The sequence below is a fragment of the Pomacea canaliculata genome, linkage group LG5, assembly GCF_003073045.1.
Source record: "Pomacea canaliculata isolate SZHN2017 linkage group LG5, ASM307304v1, whole genome shotgun sequence".
Taxonomy (NCBI): domain Eukaryota; kingdom Metazoa; phylum Mollusca; class Gastropoda; order Architaenioglossa; family Ampullariidae; genus Pomacea; species Pomacea canaliculata.
This window is the reverse complement of record NC_037594.1, coordinates 28204097-28228237: the sequence shown is the minus strand read 5'-3', so window position 1 is coordinate 28228237 and position 24141 is coordinate 28204097. Positions and strand designations below refer to the sequence as shown.

The 24141-nt window shown below is 37.6% G+C and overlaps 3 protein-coding genes across 3 annotated transcripts; 1 reads left to right on the top strand and 2 right to left on the bottom strand.

The window, feature by feature from the left end:
* The first annotated feature begins 1832 nt into the window (after positions 1-1832).
* On the top strand, positions 1833-7193 carry LOC112564319 (carbohydrate sulfotransferase 15-like). Its single transcript, XM_025239040.1, has 8 exons — positions 1833-1890; positions 2488-2796; positions 3012-3234; positions 3353-3472; positions 3997-4153; positions 4899-5052; positions 5922-6069; positions 6526-7193. The coding sequence occupies exons 2-8, from the start codon at positions 2563-2565 to the stop codon at positions 6714-6716; spliced, it is 1227 nt and encodes a 408-aa protein (XP_025094825.1). The 5' UTR covers positions 1833-1890; positions 2488-2562; the 3' UTR covers positions 6717-7193.
* Positions 7194-7401: 208 nt separating this feature from the next.
* Positions 7402-12405, bottom strand: LOC112564320 (acyl-CoA-binding protein-like). Its single transcript, XM_025239041.1, has 5 exons — positions 12255-12405; positions 10564-10678; positions 10120-10182; positions 9213-9304; positions 7402-7592 (listed from the first exon to the last, which is right to left on the bottom strand). The coding sequence occupies exons 1-4, from the start codon at positions 12264-12266 to the stop codon at positions 9234-9236; spliced, it is 261 nt and encodes an 86-aa protein (XP_025094826.1). The 5' UTR covers positions 12267-12405; the 3' UTR covers positions 7402-7592; positions 9213-9233.
* A 980-nt stretch (positions 12406-13385) lies between these two features.
* On the bottom strand, positions 13386-23896 carry LOC112564318 (BRCA1-A complex subunit Abraxas 1-like). Its single transcript, XM_025239039.1, has 7 exons — positions 23556-23896; positions 22695-22785; positions 22242-22345; positions 21732-21931; positions 20034-20159; positions 19634-19721; positions 13386-16353 (listed from the first exon to the last, which is right to left on the bottom strand). The coding sequence occupies exons 1-7, from the start codon at positions 23625-23627 to the stop codon at positions 15145-15147; spliced, it is 1890 nt and encodes a 629-aa protein (XP_025094824.1). The 5' UTR covers positions 23628-23896; the 3' UTR covers positions 13386-15144.
* Positions 23897-24141: the final 245 nt, after the last annotated feature.

The following is a 24141-nucleotide window of genomic DNA, read 5'->3' as shown; positions in this document are numbered from 1 at the left end:
TTTTTATTTTTGTGATTTTAAAAAAGATTTTACACACTTGCACGCTCACAGAGAGAATTAAAGGAATAAATCGCCTAAGTCCATTGGGGCCCATTCACAAACAGAAGCATCATACAAAATGGAAAAAAAACTATTCATTGTCAGCAATGCAGGTCACGTGTGAAACAACCGTTTTTTTCTTTCTTTTTGCTGTCCACTTAAGCCACTTTACTTGTCAACTCTTGGCCACATTACCAGCATTCTTTTTGGGGGCGTATTTGTGGGATTAAGAAGTGCAGCGGCCCTAGAGGGAGTCAGATGATCACCTGTACATTATTGCAAAGCAGTGAAGGGCCCTTAGGAGTTACAACCACCGACCACTGAAAAGTCGGCTGGTGAGCGGCACGCCAGAAGGACTGGGAAAGAGAGAGTGAGAAAAAATCTTGTAGAGCCGGTAAACTGACCACCAAACGATGATGTGATCCATCAATCTGGTAGGCGTGATAAAACTATTCTTTGAAACTTTATGCCCGAAACCAGGCAGAAAGAGTACAGCTAGTCGAAGACACAATATATGTTTAGCGATTTAAAGCATCTTTGAATTTTGCTCCCTTTCCTCTAACCTCCACAAGACTTCTTCTAGTGACACTGAGGAAAGTTTGAAGTTGTGGTAGATGGAGAATCACTCGTGTCCATTTGCTTGATTCTTCTGCGATTGGAGACAGCAGATTAAGTTACTGATTTTTAACTGATCAGGACTTATTTACTTGAAGAGGTATATACATTTACTAATATCCCAGAATACACTATGGTCGATATCATATGTTGCCCAATAACACCTGTGTCACACCCTGAGGTTTTTAGCGTCTTAATGACATTTGCTTATTTTGAAGCGGCAAGCAAACTCATGATATACTGATTTTAAGTGCATAAAAGAACTTTCTTTACGGCCTTTAAACAATTTTTAGGTCATAAATTCCCATATGAAATATAATTAGGGAATATTTCTTCTGCATGGTTGGATATTTTGATGGTTCAAAAAACACGCAGAAAAAAAGAAAGCTACACGCACGCGACTTACACCAAAAATGTCAGAATCATGTATTTGCATCATGGCGAAATGCCTACTAAAGTCTGTCTTCGTTGATGGACTCATTCCTCACTTGTTCAACGACACATACATTATCAAATCGTTTGTCTACCGGTTATAACTTCCTATATTTTTCCTTTCAGTTATCAAGTTATAGCACGTGGCATTTTATACAGAAGTAGATTATTTCTCTTCTACCAGATATCCTAATCAATGTAAGCCCTACTTGTAGATTCATCGCGCGCCCCCTCATCATAATGGCAGTGCGACTTGTTCAAGCCTTCCTCTTGTCACATGTCGACCTCGCTCAACCCTGAAAGTTTATTGTGATCACAGTTTCCAGGGCTTAGAATTCCAATGGGGAGGGAACGAGAAGGAGGGGAGAACAAGGGGGGCAACCGTCCCCTCAAAAAAGATACTGAGGAGGCAAGAATGTGAACATCGTTCACTGTCAGCATGGTGTGTTCCCTCCCACCCCACACACAAAACCGTGCATCTTCATACGCCAGTTCATTACATAACAAAGCGCAACTCCTGATGTTCGTGTTGCAGATATCTTCTATGTTTACATCCGTAACCCCAACACCGACAAATTGTAGTGGTTATTGTATAAACCGAGTTAATGACTGTGACTTGTTGTTTGTGCGAGCAAGATGTTACGCTCTGAGCTAATGATTGTGACTTATTTTTGTGTGTGTATGAGCAAGCTGTTACACTCTATGCAAATAAATGGCCAAAAGCTTCGGCAGACAAGACAATTAGACTAGCACACAACACTGTAGAAGTTGATAATCTCATCTTACTGAATCAGACGAGGAGAGGTAAGAGCACACAACTTTTTAAAAAAGGAAAAATAAGTTAAAAGAGAAAATGTTTGTAATTGTAACGAGTCGACATAATATTTGTTGATATTAAATGTTCTTACGCGTCACTCTGTAAATAAGGATGTGATTATCACGTGCTGTGATTTAGGTATGAGGAATGCTGGATTCAATATGAGGGAAATAAATTAGAAAACAGAATCGAACCAAGGATAGCGGCCCTTACGGCCGGTCTTGTGGTGGTCAAGTCAGACTACGCCTGAGGTGGCATAGTCCAAACTCTTGAGTAACCAGAAAGAGACAGAAAACGAAGATTGCGAGACAAGAGAGATGATTCTTTTGACCAGCAGTCTCTGTCAACCAAAGGCCAAATGTTGAACGACACCTTCCTATGATTGCCAAATGACCTCCGTTCCGGAGTATAATTATGCTTGACCTGCTACATTCTACCAAAGTCTATTCTATTTTGTAATTGTTTATATGTCTTATATCTTACTAACTCCAACTTTATTCGATCTTATTACTGACTTGTCCGTCAGTCCGTCTCACAATTTTTTTTTCAACAGCTCTTCAGTCTGTTCTTTTTATATCTTTCAGTCCCTTCTTTGCCAACATATTCTCCCCCACCCCACCCCACCCCGTCCGCTCACACACCTCTTCCCCCTCCCTCTCATGGCACCTGTCTGTGGGTCCTACACTCGTCATCTCTTCATCATCCTGGTGACCTCCGTCATCTGCTTCCTCTTCCTACACTTCTACATTCGGTACAACGATCAAGGGCTGCTGGACAGTGTCATCCCCATGCAGGACCAGCAGTTCTCGGTGTCTCACTTCTTCAACGTCAACGACAGGTTGACATGCGTGGACCCCAGAAGTGAACGAGGCGTTGAAGACACACTCTGTGTGGTGAGTATGGCAACAAATCTTCATGAATTTACTGTGTAATGAATCGTAATTTGTCTTAGTGAATATACTGTGTATGGCGAGTGTGGCAAAGTGATTTGATAAATTTTGTAAACGTTGGATCTTGCTCTGCAACTTTGTGTAAATAAGAGTTTCAATTTTTAAAATATTTGTTTATAATAACAATTTTAACAAAATTATTTCTTGATGTTGACAAGCAACGGCCCCAATACCTTCCCAGCTATAAAAATCCATGTTGGTTGGACTCGGGGCCCTATAATGGTCTTAAACGGCTGCGCTGTCTGCCTTACTTCCACGTGCTGGGTGTGGACAAGAGTGGTTCCACGGACCTCTTCTCTCGTATAACCCAGCATCCTCAGGTCCTGGCCAACAGCGGGGGACTGGGCAAAGAGACATACTACTGGTGTTGGCTGAAATACGGTGAGGTAACCAACTGTTGTGTGCTGCTTACTTTTTAAGGTGACTATGCACGCATACATACACGTATACGCCGCATACTTTGTTCTTAATGGGTAGATTTTTGTTTTCTTGAGCGCAGGACAGTGGATGAAAGGAGTGGTGCGCCCACAGCCTTTCGTACGATACTTGCGGTATTTCGACGAAGCTGCTGCCACCATCTATCATGGCTTTCATACTAATGGCAGTGAACTAATCACAGGTACTCACCACTAGCAGTTAAGGCTTCCTGTCTACACAGATGATTGGTTTTTTTTTTATTTTAAAAAGTGTTCTTTAATTCTAATCGGGCTAATGCTGTTTCTCAAAAATATCTTAAAAGAGTAAACGTTTATAGCTGCATCACTTTCTGTGTGCCGATAAAGTCCCTGGTCATTTCGCCCCAAGACCATATTGCCCTACCACCTGAGACAAATCGTCCCAGCGATGACCGAGTAACACAAAAAAATTATTATTTTGCTTTACTCGTTTCTCTAGAGTTCTGAAGATATATATGTTTTGTGGTTTCGAGTCCAGCTAACTTTAATAAAAGTCCTTTCACGTTCTCCTATGGTATCCTTTTGTAGTCGACACCATTATTCTAACAAGAAATGTTTCTGGGATTTTAAAACAAAATCTGGTTTTAAACAGTTTACTATCGAAGTATATATTTGTAGAATTTTTTAACAAACATCAATTTTGGTGACTACTGGTGTGAAAATTAAAAACAATCAAATACACGTTTAGGAGACGGAACTCCGATGGATTTCTGGGATTTTAGAGCATGGACGTTAATTCCTCAAAACAAAGGACTTACAGAGCCGGCTATACTGACTCCACATCTGATGCGGCATTTGTACAGGGATCCCAAGTTCATCATCATCCTCCGAAACCCAACAGAGAGGCAAGCTTATTAATGGCATCCTTTTAAGACTGTAGTAAGACGAGCGTACACTTACCTTGCATATGCAACACGTATTACACTCACACACACAACACAACACAACGCTCGACGAGCCCCAACAGATGACGATGAGGATGAAGAGATGTGTAGGTGAATCGAATCGAAGAGGCAGAAATTCAGAAGAATGTCACTGAGAGAGTTATAAAGAAGATGGCGGATGAAGACCGTCGTTTTCCCACTCACTTGGCCATTTTTACAGCAACTGTTTTTCTTATATATGACGTCTTTTTTTGCACAGGCACATTAGGGGAGATAACCTGGTTTATTAGTCCGAAGGCAGCAGTTATCTATCTCCCCTAAATTATCTTTCCAAATTTTAAAATTATTTTACTACTTGTGTACTGGTGGAAATGATTTGATATTGCATTGTCACCGGAAATGAGTAAACGGTGAAAATTCACCGTTCATAAAAGAAACAATACGAGACCTACCACAACTCATTGCAAAGATCATGAATACATTTAAAAACTGAGAGTTGGTCTGTTTATTCACTGTTTTCGCCCATTGGTAAACATTGTCAAAATGTCTTTTCACCAGGTCGAGTCCTATAATTAGGTCTCACTGACAAGTAGAATCAGTATGATCATCGTTATCGCGGTGTCCTATGCTCATTCAATACTGCTTGCTTATGTAATCACATTATTTCAGTTGAATGATGGCGACATTGTAACATTTTTTGCTGCAGACTTTATTCAGATTATCTTTTCCTCGGCTACGGCTGGTCACCAGAGAAGTTCCGTGACGACGTTCCACGCGCCATCGACATGATGCAGCGTTGTCTGAAGGTGAACAGCACTCGCCAGTGCGTTTTCAGCAACCATACCTACGTGGAAATGCCAGTATGTAACGTATAACTTTTAGTACCTGTATTTACGTCACAGTACCAGTAACTCTGGTGGGTGTGTGTGAGAGAGATGCGCGACTGTCGGGAGTCCTTCGCTGGGAGGGGCCCAGAAGTTTTCCAAGAGTACCTCTCACACTTTTATATTTTAAGTTATATATATCAAAGAAAATCCCGAGACATAAGGATACAAATTATTCTACCCTTTTTGGTATATTTCAAATAAAAGTGTGGGTTTTGTAAATAAGCCATTGACCTATTTTATATTTAAACTTTTTGGAGGATCGAGTGTCATCGCAATGTGACGGTTGCTCGTCTAGCCCTTGGCTATCTGACTGCCTGAGGCACGGCATTCTATTTCTATACGCGTTCTGTATGCAGTTTTAATAGATTTGGAGGCACATTAGGGGAGATAACCTAATTTATTAGTCCTAAGGCAGCAATTATCTATCTCCCCTCAATTATCTTTTTTACCAAATTTTAAAATTATTTTACTACTTTTGTACTGCTGGAAATGATTTGATATTGCATTATCACGGGAAATGAGTAAACGGTGAAAATTCCAGACCTCTGGGACGATGGCCAGTGGGTGAAAAATCGATTACGAAATTCGATCGAACACATACATAGTGAATTGAAAATTTGTGATAGAAATTAACTCACTGTTTACACGCTGCAAAAATAGATAACTGATTTTAAATACAACAGTTTCTTCTCTAAAATTGTCGACCCTTCTTGGGCATATTATTTTTGGAAATGTCTGCATGTTTTGCAGTTAGTCACCACCTAACCGTGCCTGTCTGAAACTGGCGCTTTAGTATGTAAGAATTTAGTCAACTGACAAATGAACCCGTTCTCTTTCGTCAGATGCGGCTACACATCGGGATGTACTCTGTGTTCATGAAGGAATGGCTGGCCGTGTTTCCGCGCTCCAGTTTCCACATACTGAGAACGGAGGACTTCGCGCAGAACATGACGCTCCACTTGCGCCTCATCTACAAGTTCCTCGGCCTGGGTGAGTACACTACTCCGCAGAAACTCCTAAACCGTTTTGCCCTATCTTCATTTCACAAATCCATCTCGTTCGTGGAAGAAAAGTTTTGACGTTATTCCATGCAAAAATGTTAATGACAAATAATAGACATATAATGTTAAGGTTATTAAGATTATTGTGCACATGGTCAGTGAATAAAATCTGTTTTTGCCATCGTACAGTGACGTTACGTACCATGCTGTGTAACTATGGAGTTCGTTGTACATCTTGATTCTATAATGAATCGTGGGTAATTATAAAATTTTTAAGATGTGCAAATTTTAAAAAAAAGAAAAGAACTGGTGGAAACGGAAAGAAAAAAAGGTCAAATCAGTGCAAGCAAAATTTCATTCCTCTTGTGTGTGTTCTAAGCTGTAGACATGTTATAAGTGTTTTTACAATAATGTTTAATGTACAAGAACCCTGCTTCTTCTTTAGAGCCACTGACAGACCAGCAGATAGAGAAGATTGCAAGCATGACCAGAAAGCACGAAACAGAGATCAAGAAAGAGGTGGAGGACATGTATCCTGAGACGCGAGCGCAGCTAGACCAGTTTTACGCCGGGTACAAGGAGGAACTGGCCACCATGTTAGACGACCGTTCATTTTTATGGCACCGGCTGCCCTAGCATATACTTTACAAGAGAGGTGCTGTAACAAATCTCTTTGTGAGTGTATGTACAAAAGGTAGTATTTGGCGATCAGGCTTGCCTGGAGAGAGGAGTCATGGATGTAAAGATACAGGATAAAAATACATGTACTGAGCGAGAACCGGCCTGCTGCTCATAAGGAAGAATTATAAATATAAGCAAAAATACGAACAGTTCACATGGCTCTTGAGATGATAAATGAGCCTTAGCACCAGCACTTGGCCAGTTATTTAAATTATAGAAATAAGCAGAAATTCTTAGTCCCTTGCCAGTGCAATGTGGTAATACAATACGGTTGATACAGAGCACGTGCATATATTATAGTGACGCGCGTGTCTCTGTGTGTGTGAGAGAGAGAGAAACGACAGAGTGCTGAATCAAACTATAAAATGTGTCTGCCTTTTGCCATTGGCCTTGTAGTCAGCTGGGTTATCTTTTCCTCTGGTGTAGAAATATTTAAATGAATACGCTGGACGGTGGCAAGTCGTGGAGCAGCAAGGGCTGGAAAAAAACACTTTCGAGTAGTTGGTGAACAAAATCTAACGAGACGAAGCATTTAGCAGTTCTTCGTTGACTGAAAAAACAATCACCTCTTCTTGTTTGTATAATTGTTTAATACGGATATCAAGAAATCATAATAAAATGTATAGTTTACTTTTTTAAAAAAAAAAGGCTTTTGAATGATGTTACTCTCACAATCTTCTGTGTGACAAACAAAACTTGAAGCAACACAAAATCGGAGATCGCTTCACAGTATCAAAGCATACATGCTTAATCCACAACAGAGCATTACAACGATGAAGACTGCTGCTGTAGCAGAGGTCCACAGGTGTCGGAAAGAAGCGGACGAGAGATCTGGAACAGACAGCAAAATACTCGCGAGATTAAGATTACAACCACTTCGATTGCTTGCATGGAACTATAATTAGAGCGCATATCTTTAGTTATCACAAAAATACGTATTCTTATCTTGCATGCATTTTAACGTAACGTCTGAACAAATTTAACTAAAGTTTCTTCAAACTCTGGGACTTTTGGTTCGTCGATGTTCGTCCCGATGTGACATCTTTGTGTTAATGACACGTGAATGCTGTCAAAATCGCTGCAAAGTATTCCTTTTTTTTAAAAAAGCCTTTTGGCACTAAGTCTTTATTGTGTCTAATCTTTTATTTAAAGTCAGAACACAACGTGTTGAGAGAAGTCTGTCGCCTTTTCAGGAGCAGACTGCTTCATATTCATGTAACTAAAACGACGACGTTGCTAGTCAACGGTGAACTCTTACTTTTACACTGGCGGAAACTGCAGACACTAGATATTACTACCGAGCTACCACTTTATGATATACTTTCACCTCACAATGTGAAAATTTTGCATAGCGACTTTATGCTGTTAATATCTATCTATTGGATTAAAGTTCATTACTCTGCCATGCGAAATAGAAAAGTGTAGGGACAAAGAAAATAGTTTTCAGCACTAGGTGGGGAGCAAGCAGCCCAGCTCCCATGGAATGCGACTGTGCACTGTAACAGTCCAGCCGCAACAGACAAAAACAACAAAGACCCGATAGACGACGTGACGACAAACGAATCTTGTCAACGCTTGTTAACAGTTGCCCCGCGAGCTGTTACTGATCGGACCTCTCTCATACCCAACCCCTCTTATCGCCCCTCCAGTCCATCCTGCGAGCAAAATGTATAGAGGCTTTCTAAGCGGACGTATGTCATCACTGGTTAATATATATATTTTTTTGCTCGTTTGTTGACTTGACCGTTGTGTAAAATGTTGCCAGACAAACATATTTTTATACAATATGTGACCAGGTTAAGAAGGCATTGTAATGTGGTCCTCTGTAGTCCCAACTGCATAACACACACAAATCAAAATCCAAATATTTATAATTTTATTTTTGTTGTTGAGTAGGAAATGATAATTATCTGAGATGCTCGCTATAAGGTTAGAGGGCTTTGACAGTGTTTCTGTCCCATTATCGTATGTCCAGCTTACCGTTCTTCTATTTCTATTGTAAGAAATTTGACTGTTTGCATGCACATTTCGAAATGTGGGTGAGCGTTTTTCAGTCACTCATATGAAGTGGAACATTTCTTAATTATACACATTATTTTCTATTTCTATGGAATCTTCTGGCTGATAAAGGTCTAGTTGGTCCTTAAAGTTTTTATCTAATAGAAAGGGTGAGCTTACAGCTCCAATGAACAGCTCTCAAACTCCAATCAGTTTTTAATTAATAAAGGAGCTTTTATTTCCAGCTGCTTCTACATACAAGACCAGCATGTGTCACATGTTTGTGCACTTCAGTTTAGTTTTTTTAGCTGGTCATCTAATTATTAGTGCTCATGGTGCACTAAACACACTTTCCTTATTCCCTTCCAGAAATCTGTTTTATACAAATTTACTTTGGATTGTGGCGCATACTTAATCCATGTACATCACATATAGCTTTAAGTGACTACTTACATTCATGGTTTTTCTGGCTGACTAGTTGTATTTGGCTTTAAGTTCCTCAACTAGTTTTACATAGTCTTCTTTTGCTTGACCTTGGGCTGTTCCTGAAATAATACACAACAGCAAGCTAAGAAAGCAGCTTGTTGAGTCAGCAGGTAGGCACCACCTGCACTAAATATTTTTTCTCGATTCTTAACATACTTGAACATGTACTGTTGAAAAACCACATCTAATTGACCAGTGACAAATGACAAACTTTATTAATCCCAATGGGCAATTATAACATGAGAAGTGTGCTCGACTATGAAAAAAAAAAAAAAAAAAGTGGTAGATACAAGACGAGGATAAGGCAAGTGGTGCATCATAGCAAACCTCAAAAAATACAAATGTTACATTTGTAAAACACACCTACAATATTAGAAACACACACATATGCTCACACAGCCAACAATTCATCTATGGTTGAGCAGCTGAACTGCAGAAGGTACAAATGATTTCAAGTGCCTATTACTTCTGCACATTTGAATAAATGACGGACATAAATGGCTCAAGACTGTTGAACTGATGGGGAAACTATTCAGATTTTGAAGGAAGTACACTCTGTGTATACTATGTTTAACAATATGTTCAGAGTTTACATCCTATTTAAGTTGGCAATACAAAAACAATGCCTAGGTAATTGCCAATCTCAACAGGTTTATCATATATCATGCTGGGGACAACAGCACCTTCTTTTTCTTTTGTCTTTTCCTAAAGTATTTCAATGGCTACTTGGCTCCTGAACAAGAAACAGTAAAGAGTAGTTAAAAGTAGTTTTCATGATTCCTCAAATCTGTTGTTAATAACAGTGTGATTCTTCCCACATCATGGCTAACCTTTCAATGAAAATGGCCATTTTTTAAAAAGCATTTTCTTTTACCTTTTTTGGCATTCCAAGCATCCCACTTGGCCTTGCCCTTCAAGTCCAGGAGTCCTGGTCGGTCTGCAACACAATATTTTGCAATCTTGGTAATTTTTTCACTTAAGTGAAAATATAAAATTAAAGATTGCACCCACAAAGAACTTCTGTTATGTCTTCTCAATGAAGATGTTTGCCTGATCAGCAGACTAATTAAAACCCTGCTAACTTTAGTGAAAAAAAGCACAAAAAAGCTCAAGCCACCAAACCATTAAAAAAAAAAATACTAAAGATTGTCAATTATCCATCATCCCTCTTCTCAATGAAAAAAAAAGGACAAAAATTTTGCATTTAGAATCCAATGATCTTTTCAAGTTGGTAAAAATATGTTGACTATGTAACTGCAAATAAACCATACAAAAAATATTGACAGTGATGTTAATGTGATGATGATGCAGTTAATACCTGTGTTACAGTCTCCTACTGTACCCTGTTTAAAGAGGGCATAAACCTTCAACATTTCGTCATCTGTGGGCTTCTGCTTCAGGTTCTTCACCTCCTCTGCAGCTTTCTGGAATGCCTGCATAAAAACTCCAGCACTTTAGTGTTTACATCTTGGATGCATAAAAAGATGAACAGACATTTTCAAGACAGCCGTAAGAAAAGTAGTCAGCTTGCAACATGGTATACCTTAGAATCAGCCTTAGCATAGTAACCTATGTCATCATCTAAATCTGATCCTATCCTGCAAACAGACTTCTGAAAACTAACTTCTCCTTCAAAACTTACAGTGTAAATGTTCTTCAGCAAATGGGGTTATGAACTCAAAATTTAAAGTTAAAAATTGAATAAACATATTTAAAATGCCTTTAGATTTTATTTTCATATACAAATGTGTTTTTCTTACATATTTTAGTTTATTTTTAGACATACTTATAATTGTGTATTTAAAGGCTGGCACATTTGTGTGCTTTATTAATACTATTATAACTGAAACTAAGTCTAAAATACAAATCAGGAAAGAAAATAGAACCATTACAATGAACATAAAAGTAGAAAATAGTTGCACTTAAAAAAATTAAATTAGGCAAATCAAAACATAACTTTAATATGAAAAGAATTTCACTTGAAAAAGTAAGATAACATAGAAAGCAAAAAATGGGGAATGAACTACAAAATAAAATTAAGATGATGTGCAAATAAACAAACTGCTTTCCGTACTACTCAATCCTCCTTCATGTAGATCAATTTGTTTCATTATATTTCAATTAATTATTAATTACTTAGCAATGTTAAAATTGCACATGGCTGAATTAATTTCAGGATTTGCAGTTATCTACATTTTTCTGGGTTCAAAGCTGATGGCATAGTTCTTAACTTTTTATGGTATTTGTTTCTATACTAAGCACATGTTTCTGTGTTTTGTTAAAATATGTGGATGCAAACACTGACAGTCACTCATCGCATTTATAAATTTCATTCATTAACTTTTTAAGATTAAATCAAATGAGTACCAACTAATTAATTTCATTACCTGTTTACCTCCTGTAATGACCTAGGACACCAAAGGTAACAAGAACGCCTCCGGGGACACACGAACACATACACATCTCTAAGTTACATGTGAATCAATAGCACTGCCACATTTTGACCATCTAATCCTTCACTGAAAAAAGGCTGGCTTTCATAGATACACTTTAACAATGTAAAGGTGATAGGGTAGAGGTGTCACTGCTAATAGCATGTACTTTGGACTTTCAAATACAGCTTACTCTGGGAGAATGACTCATCTCTGGTCATAATCTATATAAAAAAAAAATCACACAGCATTCAAATCACAGTGAAAATATAAATTTTATATTAAATAATCGATTTGAAATATACTCAGTGATTTGCCTTCCCAAATAGACAACTAATAATTATTAATCGGATGCTGCTGCAAAAATTTTCACATGCTCACACAGAAAGTGTTGTCAACGGTAGAAAAATAACTGAATTTGTAATTTGTATTTGATAAAGACCGGCACCCACAGTGCATAATCAGGTGAATGCATCTGTATTCTGTCTTGTCACATACAGGCATGAAATACACGCGAGTAGAATTAAGCTTAAAATAGTATTAGATCCAAAGTAAAAAGAAGTTTCATGTCATGTACCTCGTCACCCATTGTGCAGAACGGTTTGGCGTTTCTGTGCCTTGTTCGCTGTTTGCCGGTAGTCCGATAAGATCAGCAGTTATGTCCCTTAGTGTACTCTCATGTTGAGAAGATGCGATCACGTGGGTGAGAGGGTGGGACATGTTAGTTTATCCAATGAAAGCTTGTCCTCCAATCAATTTCTTGGACTTTGCACTGACGCCAGCTCACGAAACAAATCGAGACATGTCCAAAGGCTGATGTTTTCATTCTGTGAGAGAGATATCGTTAGTCTATGATAAGAGCATAGAGATTTGTTGTCAGGTCCAACGGGCGGAAGCCGGTTCATGACCATTCATATGAATCTGATGATCTGTGTAGTACGTACAGAGTCTCATGTTGCTAGAGTTGTAACTTTCAGGAAAAATTTAAGAACTGTGTGTGGTTTACTGGAGAGCAATGTGCAATTATTTATATATAACCAATACCATATTGTGTGAAAGAACCTATCCACACAGTAATCAGCAATGATAACGAGTTTCAAATAACAAAATGATAGATTACACTTTTCGCGATGAAGCAGCTCGACGCAAAAACTGGTTGTCGTGGCATAGCCTGTTTTTAGTTTTCATCTCAGTAATGTCGACATTCCTTAGAAAAGCTATAGCTATCCCTAGGATAATTAACTTTTTACTTTTTGAGTTGGTACAGCTGAAGCTCATGAAGTTTTAGGGAGAAGGTTGTTGGGTCGCTTGAACAACTGTGATCTTATCTGCACGCCATTTAAGGTCCACACTGCCAGTAACAAAAGTAACCCACAACGGGAAAAAAGGGGCAGTGAACAAAGTAAAAGTGAAACTCAGTCTTGTCTTTCTGCAGCTTGTTTAATTTTCTCTGATAAATAGCTGGCACCCATCTGGTTGGGCAGGATGATTTTTCCTATATGAGGCAAGGTAAATCTCAAACTAGCAACCTCCTGTTATGAAGCTGAAGGTAGTAGTAGTAATCACCATATTATGGTGCCTCCCCTTGCTGTTGCAAATCAGCTTTGCAATGCTGTATTTAACTGCATTCAGTGTGTGCAGAACACTCTTTTTTCTCTCAACCTAAAGGTTTTGTGATCACATGATTTATTATGTAAACATACAATTCTGACATGACTTAGCAATAACTTTATTTCTTTCTTTTACATAGTAGCAAGCAACAAAAGTATGTACAACAAAACTGTGAGGTAATACTTAAGTAGACAATGGATTAAAAGTGAAGAATTCTTTTTGAACAATGTTATAGCTTTGACATGTCATAAACCAGGAAAAAAATGCAGCAGTTCAGGACTGCTTTATGAAGTTTGTGACACAAATAAAAGAGCCAGTTAATAATGCAAGACATTTCTATTATGCAGAAAAATATTGTTACAACTGTCCTGTCTGTCTTGTGAACAATCAGCACAAGGTTTGTGGCCCAAGAGCAGATAATAGTAACATTACCTGAAAATCAAACTCACATTTTCACGCCAATCGTCAGTTTTGAGTAAAAAACAAAACCAAACACAACTTTGTAAAAAGAGTCACTTGCAAAAATACTTTTTGTAATATCTTTGTGTAGACACACTAGTCTTTCTTTCAATCTCTCCTCTCACACCCACTCACATGAAAAATTCAATACCATTGCCTAAAGACCAAAAGACCGATATTCAAGGATTTACAAACTTCTGAAGATGCCTTTGGCTTTTTCCCCGATGTGTGAAGCATCCTACAACTTCTCTCATTACTTCTTGCATTAAACATGGCATTGAAAATAAAATAACTTTTAAATGAAAGATGTAAACATAGCACCAAGAGAACGAAATGTTTGTTGTGTGCATATAGCACAGTCAGCTTATACCCATGTTGGTTGTGACTACTTGCCTGGTCTATCTAAACTTGACAGACCAAGCTACAGGCATATTTCAACTAACAGCATATAAAATTTTAGTCCAGAGGGCAGTTGGCAGAGTACACCATATATTTTTTTTCCCCATCAGCATGCCATGTTCTCTTTACAGTAAATGTGTATTTGTGACTTTTTAAACTACCTCAGTAGTGAGCTCTCTCACTCAGATAATGTTTACCAAATGTGTGAAATTGAATAGGTAGTACTAAGATGTAGCTTGCAGACCAAATTTTGGGTTCTTGGTTTGAGATCCATGCAGCCAAGCAAACGTTACTTTGCAAATATTTCTTTAAACAATATTTTTGTCGCAATTTCTCAGAATCAGATTACCTTAAGCTGTGGGTGACCGAGCAAACACATCTTGATTCTAGAATTCCTATTTGCATGATATGACATGTACAGTTACCTGCAGTCCAAAATTTTATTGCCTGGCTATAGACAAGAAGGGTATTTTTTTTCTTATTGTGTATTTTCTATTATTTTAAATTTTTAAAACATAATTTTTTGCGCTATGCTTGTAGCATACCAAATTTAAAAGAAATGAAGAAGTAGGCTGAAAAGAAAATCCTCTAGAGAAATAAATCTTAAGTGTATTTGTGAAAGAAATTTGTAAATACTGTCACTACACCTTAATTCCCTCAAGCATTGTGATTACAAGAATTACCATTTAGGACTTAATCTAACATGGTTACTCTGGTTATCAACAATAATTGACATACAACCTTTGCTCTGTCCATGAACATAGTAGTTTTCAGTATTACGTGGTAAATATCCGGGGTGTCATTGGTTATGTGATGGTGTAAGAGTGGTTTGAAGGCTGATTGGTCATCTTCAGTTCTTAAATGTTAAAAAGAAAACTCTTTGCAAAATCTGCCAAAAAGATGATCCTAGTTGCTCACAAAAACATATAAAACAGTCAAACTTTGCCTGCCAAGTTCAACACGTGTTTGCTATAATCACACAAATCTGAAAATAATACTCAGAAAACTGGAGATGATGAACGAGGCAAGTTTTGTTCATTTTCATCTTTGTTCATACCATTTTCATGAGTGGCTGTTTCTAGGGCTTGACCTGATCTATAATTACTTCTGGGTTCTCCTGAGCCATCTCGTTTCTTTATAGCATTGGTGGAGCCTGCAAGAGTCATCTGTGACTCTTGTTTTGAGTGTTGGACTTGTGGATCAGAGAAAATAGCTGAGTTCTGTTCACACTGACCACCTCTCATCTGTCGTTTCTCAGCTCTGCCAGTCTCAACCTCTTTTGAATTTGTGCAGCCAGGTGGTGGACATCTGTTTTCTTGTACCTCTACATTTCTTGATTTTCTGGTGGCATATGAATTGCTGGACACATCTGAACTGCTGATTGCTGTACGTGTCACTGTGTTGGTGACTTGTTTGTTTCGTCTTGATCTCGTTGCAGGCTGTTTAGCTTCCTCTTTTGCTTGCAATTTCGTTACCACAGGCCCAGAAGTAACAGCAGCTGTATCCATTCTTCCTGTAGCTGCCTCTCCATCAGCCTCCTTTGCTTTACTGGTTTTTCCAGAAGTGCTTAACATGTTCTCTACAAATCTGAAGTGGTCTGAGGGTTCTCCTACCAAAACTGATGCAGTAAACTGGCACTCACTTTTCTTTTGCTCTTTGTTCCCCTGCTTCCTTTCTGTGTCATTTGTTGTTTCAGTCTTTTCATTGTCTACCAGCTGAGTCTGCATTGAGACTAAGTTCACAGTATGTTCTTCGGAGTCATTTGAGACTAACTTTGCTGGCTGGAGAAAATCCTTGGATGTATTAGCACGTTCCGAGTCCAGGGTGTCAACTGAAAGAATTTCATCAATGCTAGGCCTAGCTTTAGAAGTATTTTCTTCATTTTTACGTTTATTTCTATCTGCTAAAGGAAGCCCAAAAGCATCTGTCATTTTCCTCACACGAATTGTGTTGACTTCTAGCAGTGACATGTTGTCTAACACACACAGTGGTGATGAAAAAACTTGATGCCCAGATGACAAAGAGTCAATGCCAATCTCTTTTGATGCTGTTGGCAGTAATTCTGTGTCTGTTGGAGGCTGAGCTCTTAAATTTTTCATCTCTTGTTGCTTTAGCTCTTGCTGGTTCAGCTCCTGTTGAAGATGCTGCACTTCTTCTTCCAATGTACCAGTCATATGCTCGCTCTCTATTAACTTTCCACAAAGAACCTGCACACAAAAGTGAAGAAATGGCCAAGTAAGCTGCATAGGAGTCCTCCTTAAACATCATTGATTGGTTCTATTTAAAAACCTCTCACAGAAAGACTCTGACTGATTTAGCAGTTATATTTTTGACGAATCATGGCCAGAACTTTTATCATTTTTATGACCTCTCAAACACAAATCATAAATTTCCTCTTTGCTAGGCCTCCTCATTAAAGAGTCTACAGTGAAGCATTATTTTTGATACTCCTAAACTAAGCCCCAGTACCAAGGAGTTCTACATGGCACACCCATCATAAAGAGCAAGCCAAACTGAAGAGATGGGGGGAACATTTTCAACAGATTCTAAACCAGCCAGACCCATTGGTGCCACCCGAAATTACCAAAGCAGAAGAAAACCTAAATTAAGATGCCATTCACAAAACAAAGAATGGCAAGGAACCAGGAGGGGACAGCATATGTGCTGAAAGCAGAAGAGGAGCTGCCACACATTCTACAAAGCATCATCCAGGAGATTAGGGACAGTGAAGAAATCTCTGCTGTTTGAAGGAAAGGTGTTATGGTCAAGACACTGAAGAAAGGAGACCTTAACGGCTATAATAATTGGAGAGTCATCAAATTGTTATCCCTTACCAGCAAAGTTTTCAGCCGTGTCATCCTCCAGCGCATTACAACAACGGTAGACTTCATACTCTGACAAGAACAAGCCAGCTACCAGAAAGGATGATCATGTACCGATCATATCTTTGTGCTGCAACAGATCCTGGAGCAATCACGGGAGTGGAACAGTCCACTATATGGCCTTCATCAACTTTGAGATGGCATTTGACAGCCTACATTATGCCTCTCTGTTGAAGATTCTCTGTCACCATGGCATCCCAAAGAAACTAAACATCATAAGTCTTTATACGAAAACATTGAGTACCAAGTCATCTACAACAACCAGCTGACAGAACCTTTTAGAGTGGACACAGGTGTCAAGTAGGGGTAAATCCTGTCACCAATACTATTCTCACTGGCCATTGATTAGCTCATGCACTCTGTCACTTGGAGAAGTTGCCAGGGGCTACAGTGGACTCTAACCACAGAAGATCTAGAGCAGACCTGGGCAAGGGCTGGCCGGCGTCCAGCCCGCCTCCTGTCTCTGACCAGCCCACCCGCCAGTATATATATACTATATATACAGTATTGGGTAAAACTGAGTTAACTATATTAGTCCGGCCCTCTAAAACCATCCCAATTTCTCATGCGGCCCCTTGGGAAAATTAATTGCCCACCCCTGATCTAGAGTATGCCAATGATCTAGGAGTATTATCTTGTAAGCACCAAGACCTCCATCAAAAGACCAAAAACCTTTGTAAGACTGCTAGCATGATAAGACTTCTAGTCAACAATCAAAAAACACAAGTCCTAAGGAACAACGTGACAAATAATAACCCTATCACAATCAGCAGGAGTCCACTAATGGGCATAAAAAAATGTGTGCATCTTGGCAGCATGACTGAACAAGGGGTCAACACCAGGATCAGCAAAGCCAACCAAGCTTTTGCAATGCTTAATCACATCTGGAGATCCATTGGCCTCAACATCCACTCAAAGATCTGGATCTCAAAAAACAACATCCTTGGTCTTCTCCTATATGGGTCAGAATGCTGGAAGACCACAGCCTCCATCGAGAAAAAGCTAGAAATGTTCCAAACCAAGTGTTTGTGGTGCATATAAAAGATCTTCTGACTCAACACCATCTCAAACGAGGATCTGTGAGACAGGGCAGAAGCAATTCTACTGCAGCGCTGGTGATGGCTAGGTCGCGTGTGATGCATGCCTCTAGATTCCATCCCCAGAACAGCCCTGCAATGGACACTGAAAGGAAAGAAGAACAGAGGGAGGCCCAAAAACACATGGAGGCAAACCATCGAGAAGGGCAGAGGTCTATTCCTTGAAACAGCCTCCAGAACAGCAGCAGACAGACCCAGATGGAGGTCCCTTGTTGTTGCCTTACATGACAGACAAGACTGATTGATTGAATTTACGTTAGTGATATGCAGTGGTATAAAAATTCCTCAGACAACAGAGCAGTGACAGAGTTAATAATTCGAACCTAGTAAGAACATCGCTTTTTTCAAAATAAGGACGGCTTGCAAAAACAATTGTGGAAAAAATTTATTCAGAATTCTGAAGTTAGTAAGGGTGGAGACTTTCTAGAGCACACTCTTAGTCTTTACCAACATGCGATGTTCAATATCCCTATGAAAAATAATTCTTTACCTAATGTTCAGAAATAGCCAAACAAAATTCCAGATTTTGTCCATATCCTCTGTCTTTGTTCCGGGAAAGCTGTCCAATCAAATGAACAGGCAAGGGAACAAATTTCTCCCCAAATTATCTCTCTATGTTCATGTTGTAAGAGTTTGCAAGTCAGAGATTATTTTGTGGCAGACCATAAGTGCACTGATATAATAAGTCTGAGGCATCTCAAGATGGGTGATATTCACTGGTCAAAGGGTCCAAACATCCCAAGTTTTACCATGTTTAAATTCTGCTTTTTCTAATAAAACATTTCTATTGTCCATTTGTGCAGAGTGTAAAGATTTAAAAAAAATCATGCTTCCTACCCATGTTCACAAGCTCTAATGAATTCATCTATTCACTTGATTCTAATTTAATGCATTAAAACAAAGAATGCTTAATAAGCATAATTTACTAAAACTTCTCGAAAAATTTAGTAAGAATTATTGTTGTCTTTTGTACATTTATTAGCGTGTGTGTTTGTGTTCATAAACCCTGTACTTTAACTTTATTTCTACAGCACAAAGTTGGAGTACTCCATTCCTAAATTATGTTACCAAGTGACCAAGTTTATTTTGATTCAAAAATGTTTCTGGATGAGGGATTTTTCATTTGTGAAAACTGCTGGCAACAAAATTTCAAATCTTTTCCAGATTTTTAGACAAAATGTCATAGCTTCAAAACCTTTCAGAATCTGGAAAAGCTGTACAAATACTTTCAAAGTTGTACAAATCCTGTTTGCTTTTAATCAAAATAACTAGCTCTGCAGCAAGCCATCCAAAGTTTTTCTTTTCTTTTTTGCTCATTTTAACCTTCAAAAGAGGATTTACAGCCTAATCTTATCCACATACTTTGCAAAATAAGTTTTATGCCAAGGTAATTGTGCATGCGAATTAGTGCTTATTTGAGCTCAAACTCGCAATTACATGGATGTGCACATCTTGAAAATTAGAATCTCACTGAAACTATCAAGAAATAGCAAGAAAAGTTAACTCACCTTCAGACTTGAGCTGAGAGAACAAAACATGTCACCAATCCTTGCCATTTCCAACATTTTTTGTCCTGATTCGGACACAAAATGAGTCCTGTGCAAAACAAGTAAGTTTACAGTTTGATGCAAAATGTTTTAATAATCAGTGTTGTATTTGTAAACTAGCATCATATATTTACTGTAAACTGGAAAATTTTTCAGAAATGAACATTATTTTAAAATAAAATGATTGCCTGCTCTGTTTTGATAAGAAAATTGTTAATAAAATGGATCTTACAAATGTACAAACTCCTACAACTGAGGCTAATAAGAACCCATAATCTCTCATTTCTAAATGCAGACACAATGAAAAATGCAGGAATGTAATACCAAACACCAGGAAAATTCAACATCAAAAGTGACTCACTTATGCTTTTTCAAGATAGACTTCAAAGATGAAGACTCAATAATTGTAGCATTCCCATGTGTTTTATACTCTGTGTGCATTGTGTCCCCAAGGTTTAAAACAGTGACAGGAACCTTAGCTGGATTTCTGCAAAATGTGAGTAGCTTCCTTTAAGCTAATGGAATCTTGATATAGGCACAGAAGACACAAAACTGAAGATAACAAAAAAACCAAAACAAAAACCACCAGCTTGAAACAAATACTTCCTATTTTGGGGTTATTAACTATAATTAAAAAAAAAAAACAGGATGCCAAACAAAGTACTTGTTCAAACAGTGAAGACCTACGCATAATGACATGAAAAGAAAAGAAAAGTATCACTTTCATTGACAGTATAACATGATATGACTGCCATGAGAAAACTGCAAAGTATACTAAAAATAGTCTTAATGCTATTCATTAATTCACACAATACTCAATCCTAGGAACAGGAACACTGGCAGAACAAAATTCTATGCAGCAGTCAAAAATATGTTGCTTTAAAAGACATACATTACCAATCACATAAAAGTTGTAATTCTCTTAATTTTTCAGCAAGAATTCCTCAGATAAATTATAAAATATTTCATTGCACTAGTTTAATTGTATACACTTAAAAACTAAATCAGCATGTCTTCAATAAAGGCAAAAATGATTCACACTAGCAAGTGCTTTTTCTACAATATAAAACAAATCTAGAGCCATTAAGAAATGTCCCAAATCTCTATAAAAGAGCATGAAGTGCAAAGTAATGTGGGTAAAAGATCACAAATAACAATTCAAAAATGTTAGTCTGACACTATTAACATATTATTCTAAGTTAAGGCCTTGATCAGGTATGCATGAATTCAAAATATTTTAAAAATCATAAAAAATAAACTAACCATAATAGGAAAATATATCTAAACTATAATTAAACTTGAGTTCAAAGAGAAAGAAACTGTTCTTATCTTGTTTAATCATGGACTTCAACATTCTAGTAAATCCATTCATATTTCCAAAAAGAAATATTTGATGCAGGCTTAGGCGCAACTGATAATCACTGTGATGTTTAGTCCTATATTCAGTGTATTTACACACCATGTATTAGAAATTATGGTGATGAAGAGCTTTAGTGTCAGAAATAGACTCGAAATTGATGAAAAATCCCTAGCCCTCTTCACATAAATACACGTATCATCTTTGCTTTATTAAGAAAACCGTCCTTTAAAATATTCAAATCATCAAAAACGACTAACTGTTCCTATGTTAAGGGATGCAACTCTTGTTACATTATGAAGTGTGCTTTACCTAGCTAAATGACTGGATTTCGTCCCTTTTTTTGCGTATCTAATAAAAATTATCGGTGAGTAGCCAGAACGTAATAGTTGCTGACTGGACTAGGCATATTTGTGTAGCTTGGATTAAAAAAGATAAATGCACAATGACTAATAATTATTTTACAGGACATTAATGTTAAATTTCAAAGTCACTTTCAAGAATGATGCTTATTCAGATGTTTATTTTATAATTTTCAGTTAATCTATAGCGTTCAAGAGAATGTAGACAACTAGATTTTCTACATGGATTTTCTTATCCGAAAATAGGTTATTAAAAGTGAGACAATCCAAACAGAATCATTTCACAACTGCTTAAAAAAAAAACCTCCCTTGTCAAAATATATTACATTGTTTGACTTACCCTGCCACCCCTTTAACAAAAAAATGATCCATAGAGTGAGTGGATTGGTCGAAATTTTCTGTTGCAGTGCAGAGGAAAAAAATAAAATCTTCCTGAGACTGTGGACAAAGCTTTGCAGCCAGCATCTTGTGCAGAGTCTGCTCCTTCATGGTCATGCGCAAACATGAGTTACGGCGAAAACTGTACCAGCCAACCACTCCCTTATAAAACAAATAAAGGAAATACATAAGTTAATAAAGGTTGGTATAAAAGTGCAAAGTATGCCTAATATAATGTGATCTCTAAAAGATTTTGTTGTCACCTGAGGATTTTTCTTCTAAAACGTGATCATTCAAGAATGTCATTTACACAACCGAACTCGTTCTCAGAAAATCTCACAGTTTTAAAAAAGTATCAGTCTTACTCCCATAATGATTATAATAAAACAAAAAGGTAATATGATGCATTGCATCAGTATCCATTCAATTTCTAAAATAATTAGTGTGTAACATTAAAAACTGCTGACAATACCTTTCTACGTTCTCCTACTAAAGCTGCTATTTTCTCCATAATGGGTATTCCCCCTCTGTTGTACAGCTGGTCTTCCCGTTGCCATGGCAAATGTGAAGACACATCTATATAAGAGACAGAATATCAGCATACCAATCTCAATTCATATCAATATGTAATCCATTGAACATTTTCTTTTAAACTGGTATATACCATGTATAACTAGCTTACTAATTCATTCATTGTTAATTTCCCCTCTTTTTTCAAGCTTGCTTGAAGTCCTGTCTATGAGCATAGAGCACTCAGCTTGCCTCTGCACAAAGAAATGCTTTTGATAAACTGAATTACTGCTATTCAAAATACTGATAATAAAATTATTAGTAATAATATTGTTGTAAATATTTTCTTTACCATTGCTATTGCCTCCACTTCTAGTAAATTAATTTTTTAAAAACCTAAAAAGGAATGACTTACGTATGTAGGTTTGCACTTGGGAATTACTAATTTGACTATCACTGATGTGGTCCTTCACGTGATTTAAAATTTGTCCAAATAAGAATCCTTCCTGCAAAGATAGGTATCTGTCTAATTGGTTGTATTATTTATTCACATGTTTATTTAGCTGAACAGCCAAGAACTTTTGTTTTACTAATGACAGTGACACAATTTTTAAAAAGAGCATTCAATAAATATAATAAAAATTATGTTTAAAATGTGCTATATCCGGATAATACGATGACTTATCTTGCTGCTTTCAGCTCATAATGTCAGTGCATTTGTTGTCACAAAAGACTCGAATCTTCTATGTAGCATATAAAGTAAACATGTTTACGAATACACAATTGAAGTACTCAAGAAAGTAATATCTTGTCTTGGTATACTCAAATATTGAAAGTATGTTTACTCTAATGCGGCATAAATGAGTGTCTCCTTCTAAATGTTATGATTTTGCCTATAAATGTGCTGTCTTTAAGATTTTCATCATTGAAATGGTCAATGCATTTCAGTCCTATTCACGCTGCAAATTCTGCTGTGAGGAACTAACAGCGTATACCTCGCCTATGAATATGAAATGTTTTTCATTACCCCAAGTCCTCTTTGACTGGTGGGGTTAAAACATCCCCCCCCCCCCTTTTTTTTAAAGCACCACTCATTCAGATTCAATGAATCACTGCCCACAGCATCAGTTACCGATGGTGATTAATGCCGATGGCATCACATCTGCATCTGCATGGAAAACACTTCCACTAACTTCAGGATATTTTAGAATACAACAGAATTAATAATATAAGACGCATCTGAGAGATCAATATGAAACATTCTCTATCAACTCACCTGATTTCCGAGGCTGTTGGAATGACTATAAAACAGCGCTGCCACCGTTGGGCCGTCGATCAAAACAGACATCTTGTCCGATCATTGACTACACTTCCGCTTAAGTTCATCAAAAAGTTGGAGTATGGTGGAAAAAGCGAAAGTAGACCTCGGCGAACAACGACACGATATAGTAATCGCAGGTTTTGAGAAAATAATGCTGCTGCGAGCCAGAAGCTGTATAGTTACAAAAATCCACACGAAGCTTTATCTTAATGGACTCAGTGATGTCATTTATTTGGCAGGTGACATTTTGTTGTTGGTATCATTACAATTTTTCACTCGATCGGTCGATCCGGGCAAAATTATTATTTATGCTTACACATTTTCTCTCACACGCACGTGTATAGAACCTTTTTTTCCTCCAAAGGCAGATTTTATATTTATAATATCATTCGAGTGTCGTTCAAAAATTATTTACTTAACTGTAAGAGCCGTAGTTTTACCACATGCGGTGTGTTAACACTTTTGCAATGTGTACAATCGATCGATCGAGCCCAGGCTGCCTTGCACTGATCGATGTCCTCTGAGGCCCTATATATAATAA

Coding starts and splice junctions, on each gene's coding strand:
- LOC112564319 (XM_025239040.1), top strand. CDS start 2,563: ATGGCACCTGTCTGTGGGTCCTACACTCGTCATCTCTTCATCATCCTG. Junction 2,797..3,011: donor TTGAAGACACACTCTGTGTG/GTGAGTATGGCA, acceptor GATGTTGACAAG/CAACGGCCCCAATACCTTCC. Junction 6,070..6,525: donor CTACAAGTTCCTCGGCCTGG/GTGAGTACACTA, acceptor CTTCTTCTTTAG/AGCCACTGACAGACCAGCAG.
- LOC112564320 (XM_025239041.1), bottom strand. Junction 10,183..10,563: donor AGTAGGAGACTGTAACACAG/GTATTAACTGCA, acceptor ATTGTGTTGCAG/ACCGACCAGGACTCCTGGAC. Junction 9,305..10,119: donor TGCTTGGAATGCCAAAAAAG/GTAAAAGAAAAT, acceptor GTATTATTTCAG/GAACAGCCCAAGGTCAAGCA.
- LOC112564318 (XM_025239039.1), bottom strand. CDS start 23,627: ATGTCTGTTTTGATCGACGGCCCAACGGTGGCAGCGCTGTTTTATAGT. Junction 22,786..23,555: donor CCAACAGCCTCGGAAATCAG/GTGAGTTGATAG, acceptor CTATCTTTGCAG/GAAGGATTCTTATTTGGACA. Junction 21,932..22,241: donor TAGTAGGAGAACGTAGAAAG/GTATTGTCAGCA, acceptor TTGTTTTATAAG/GGAGTGGTTGGCTGGTACAG.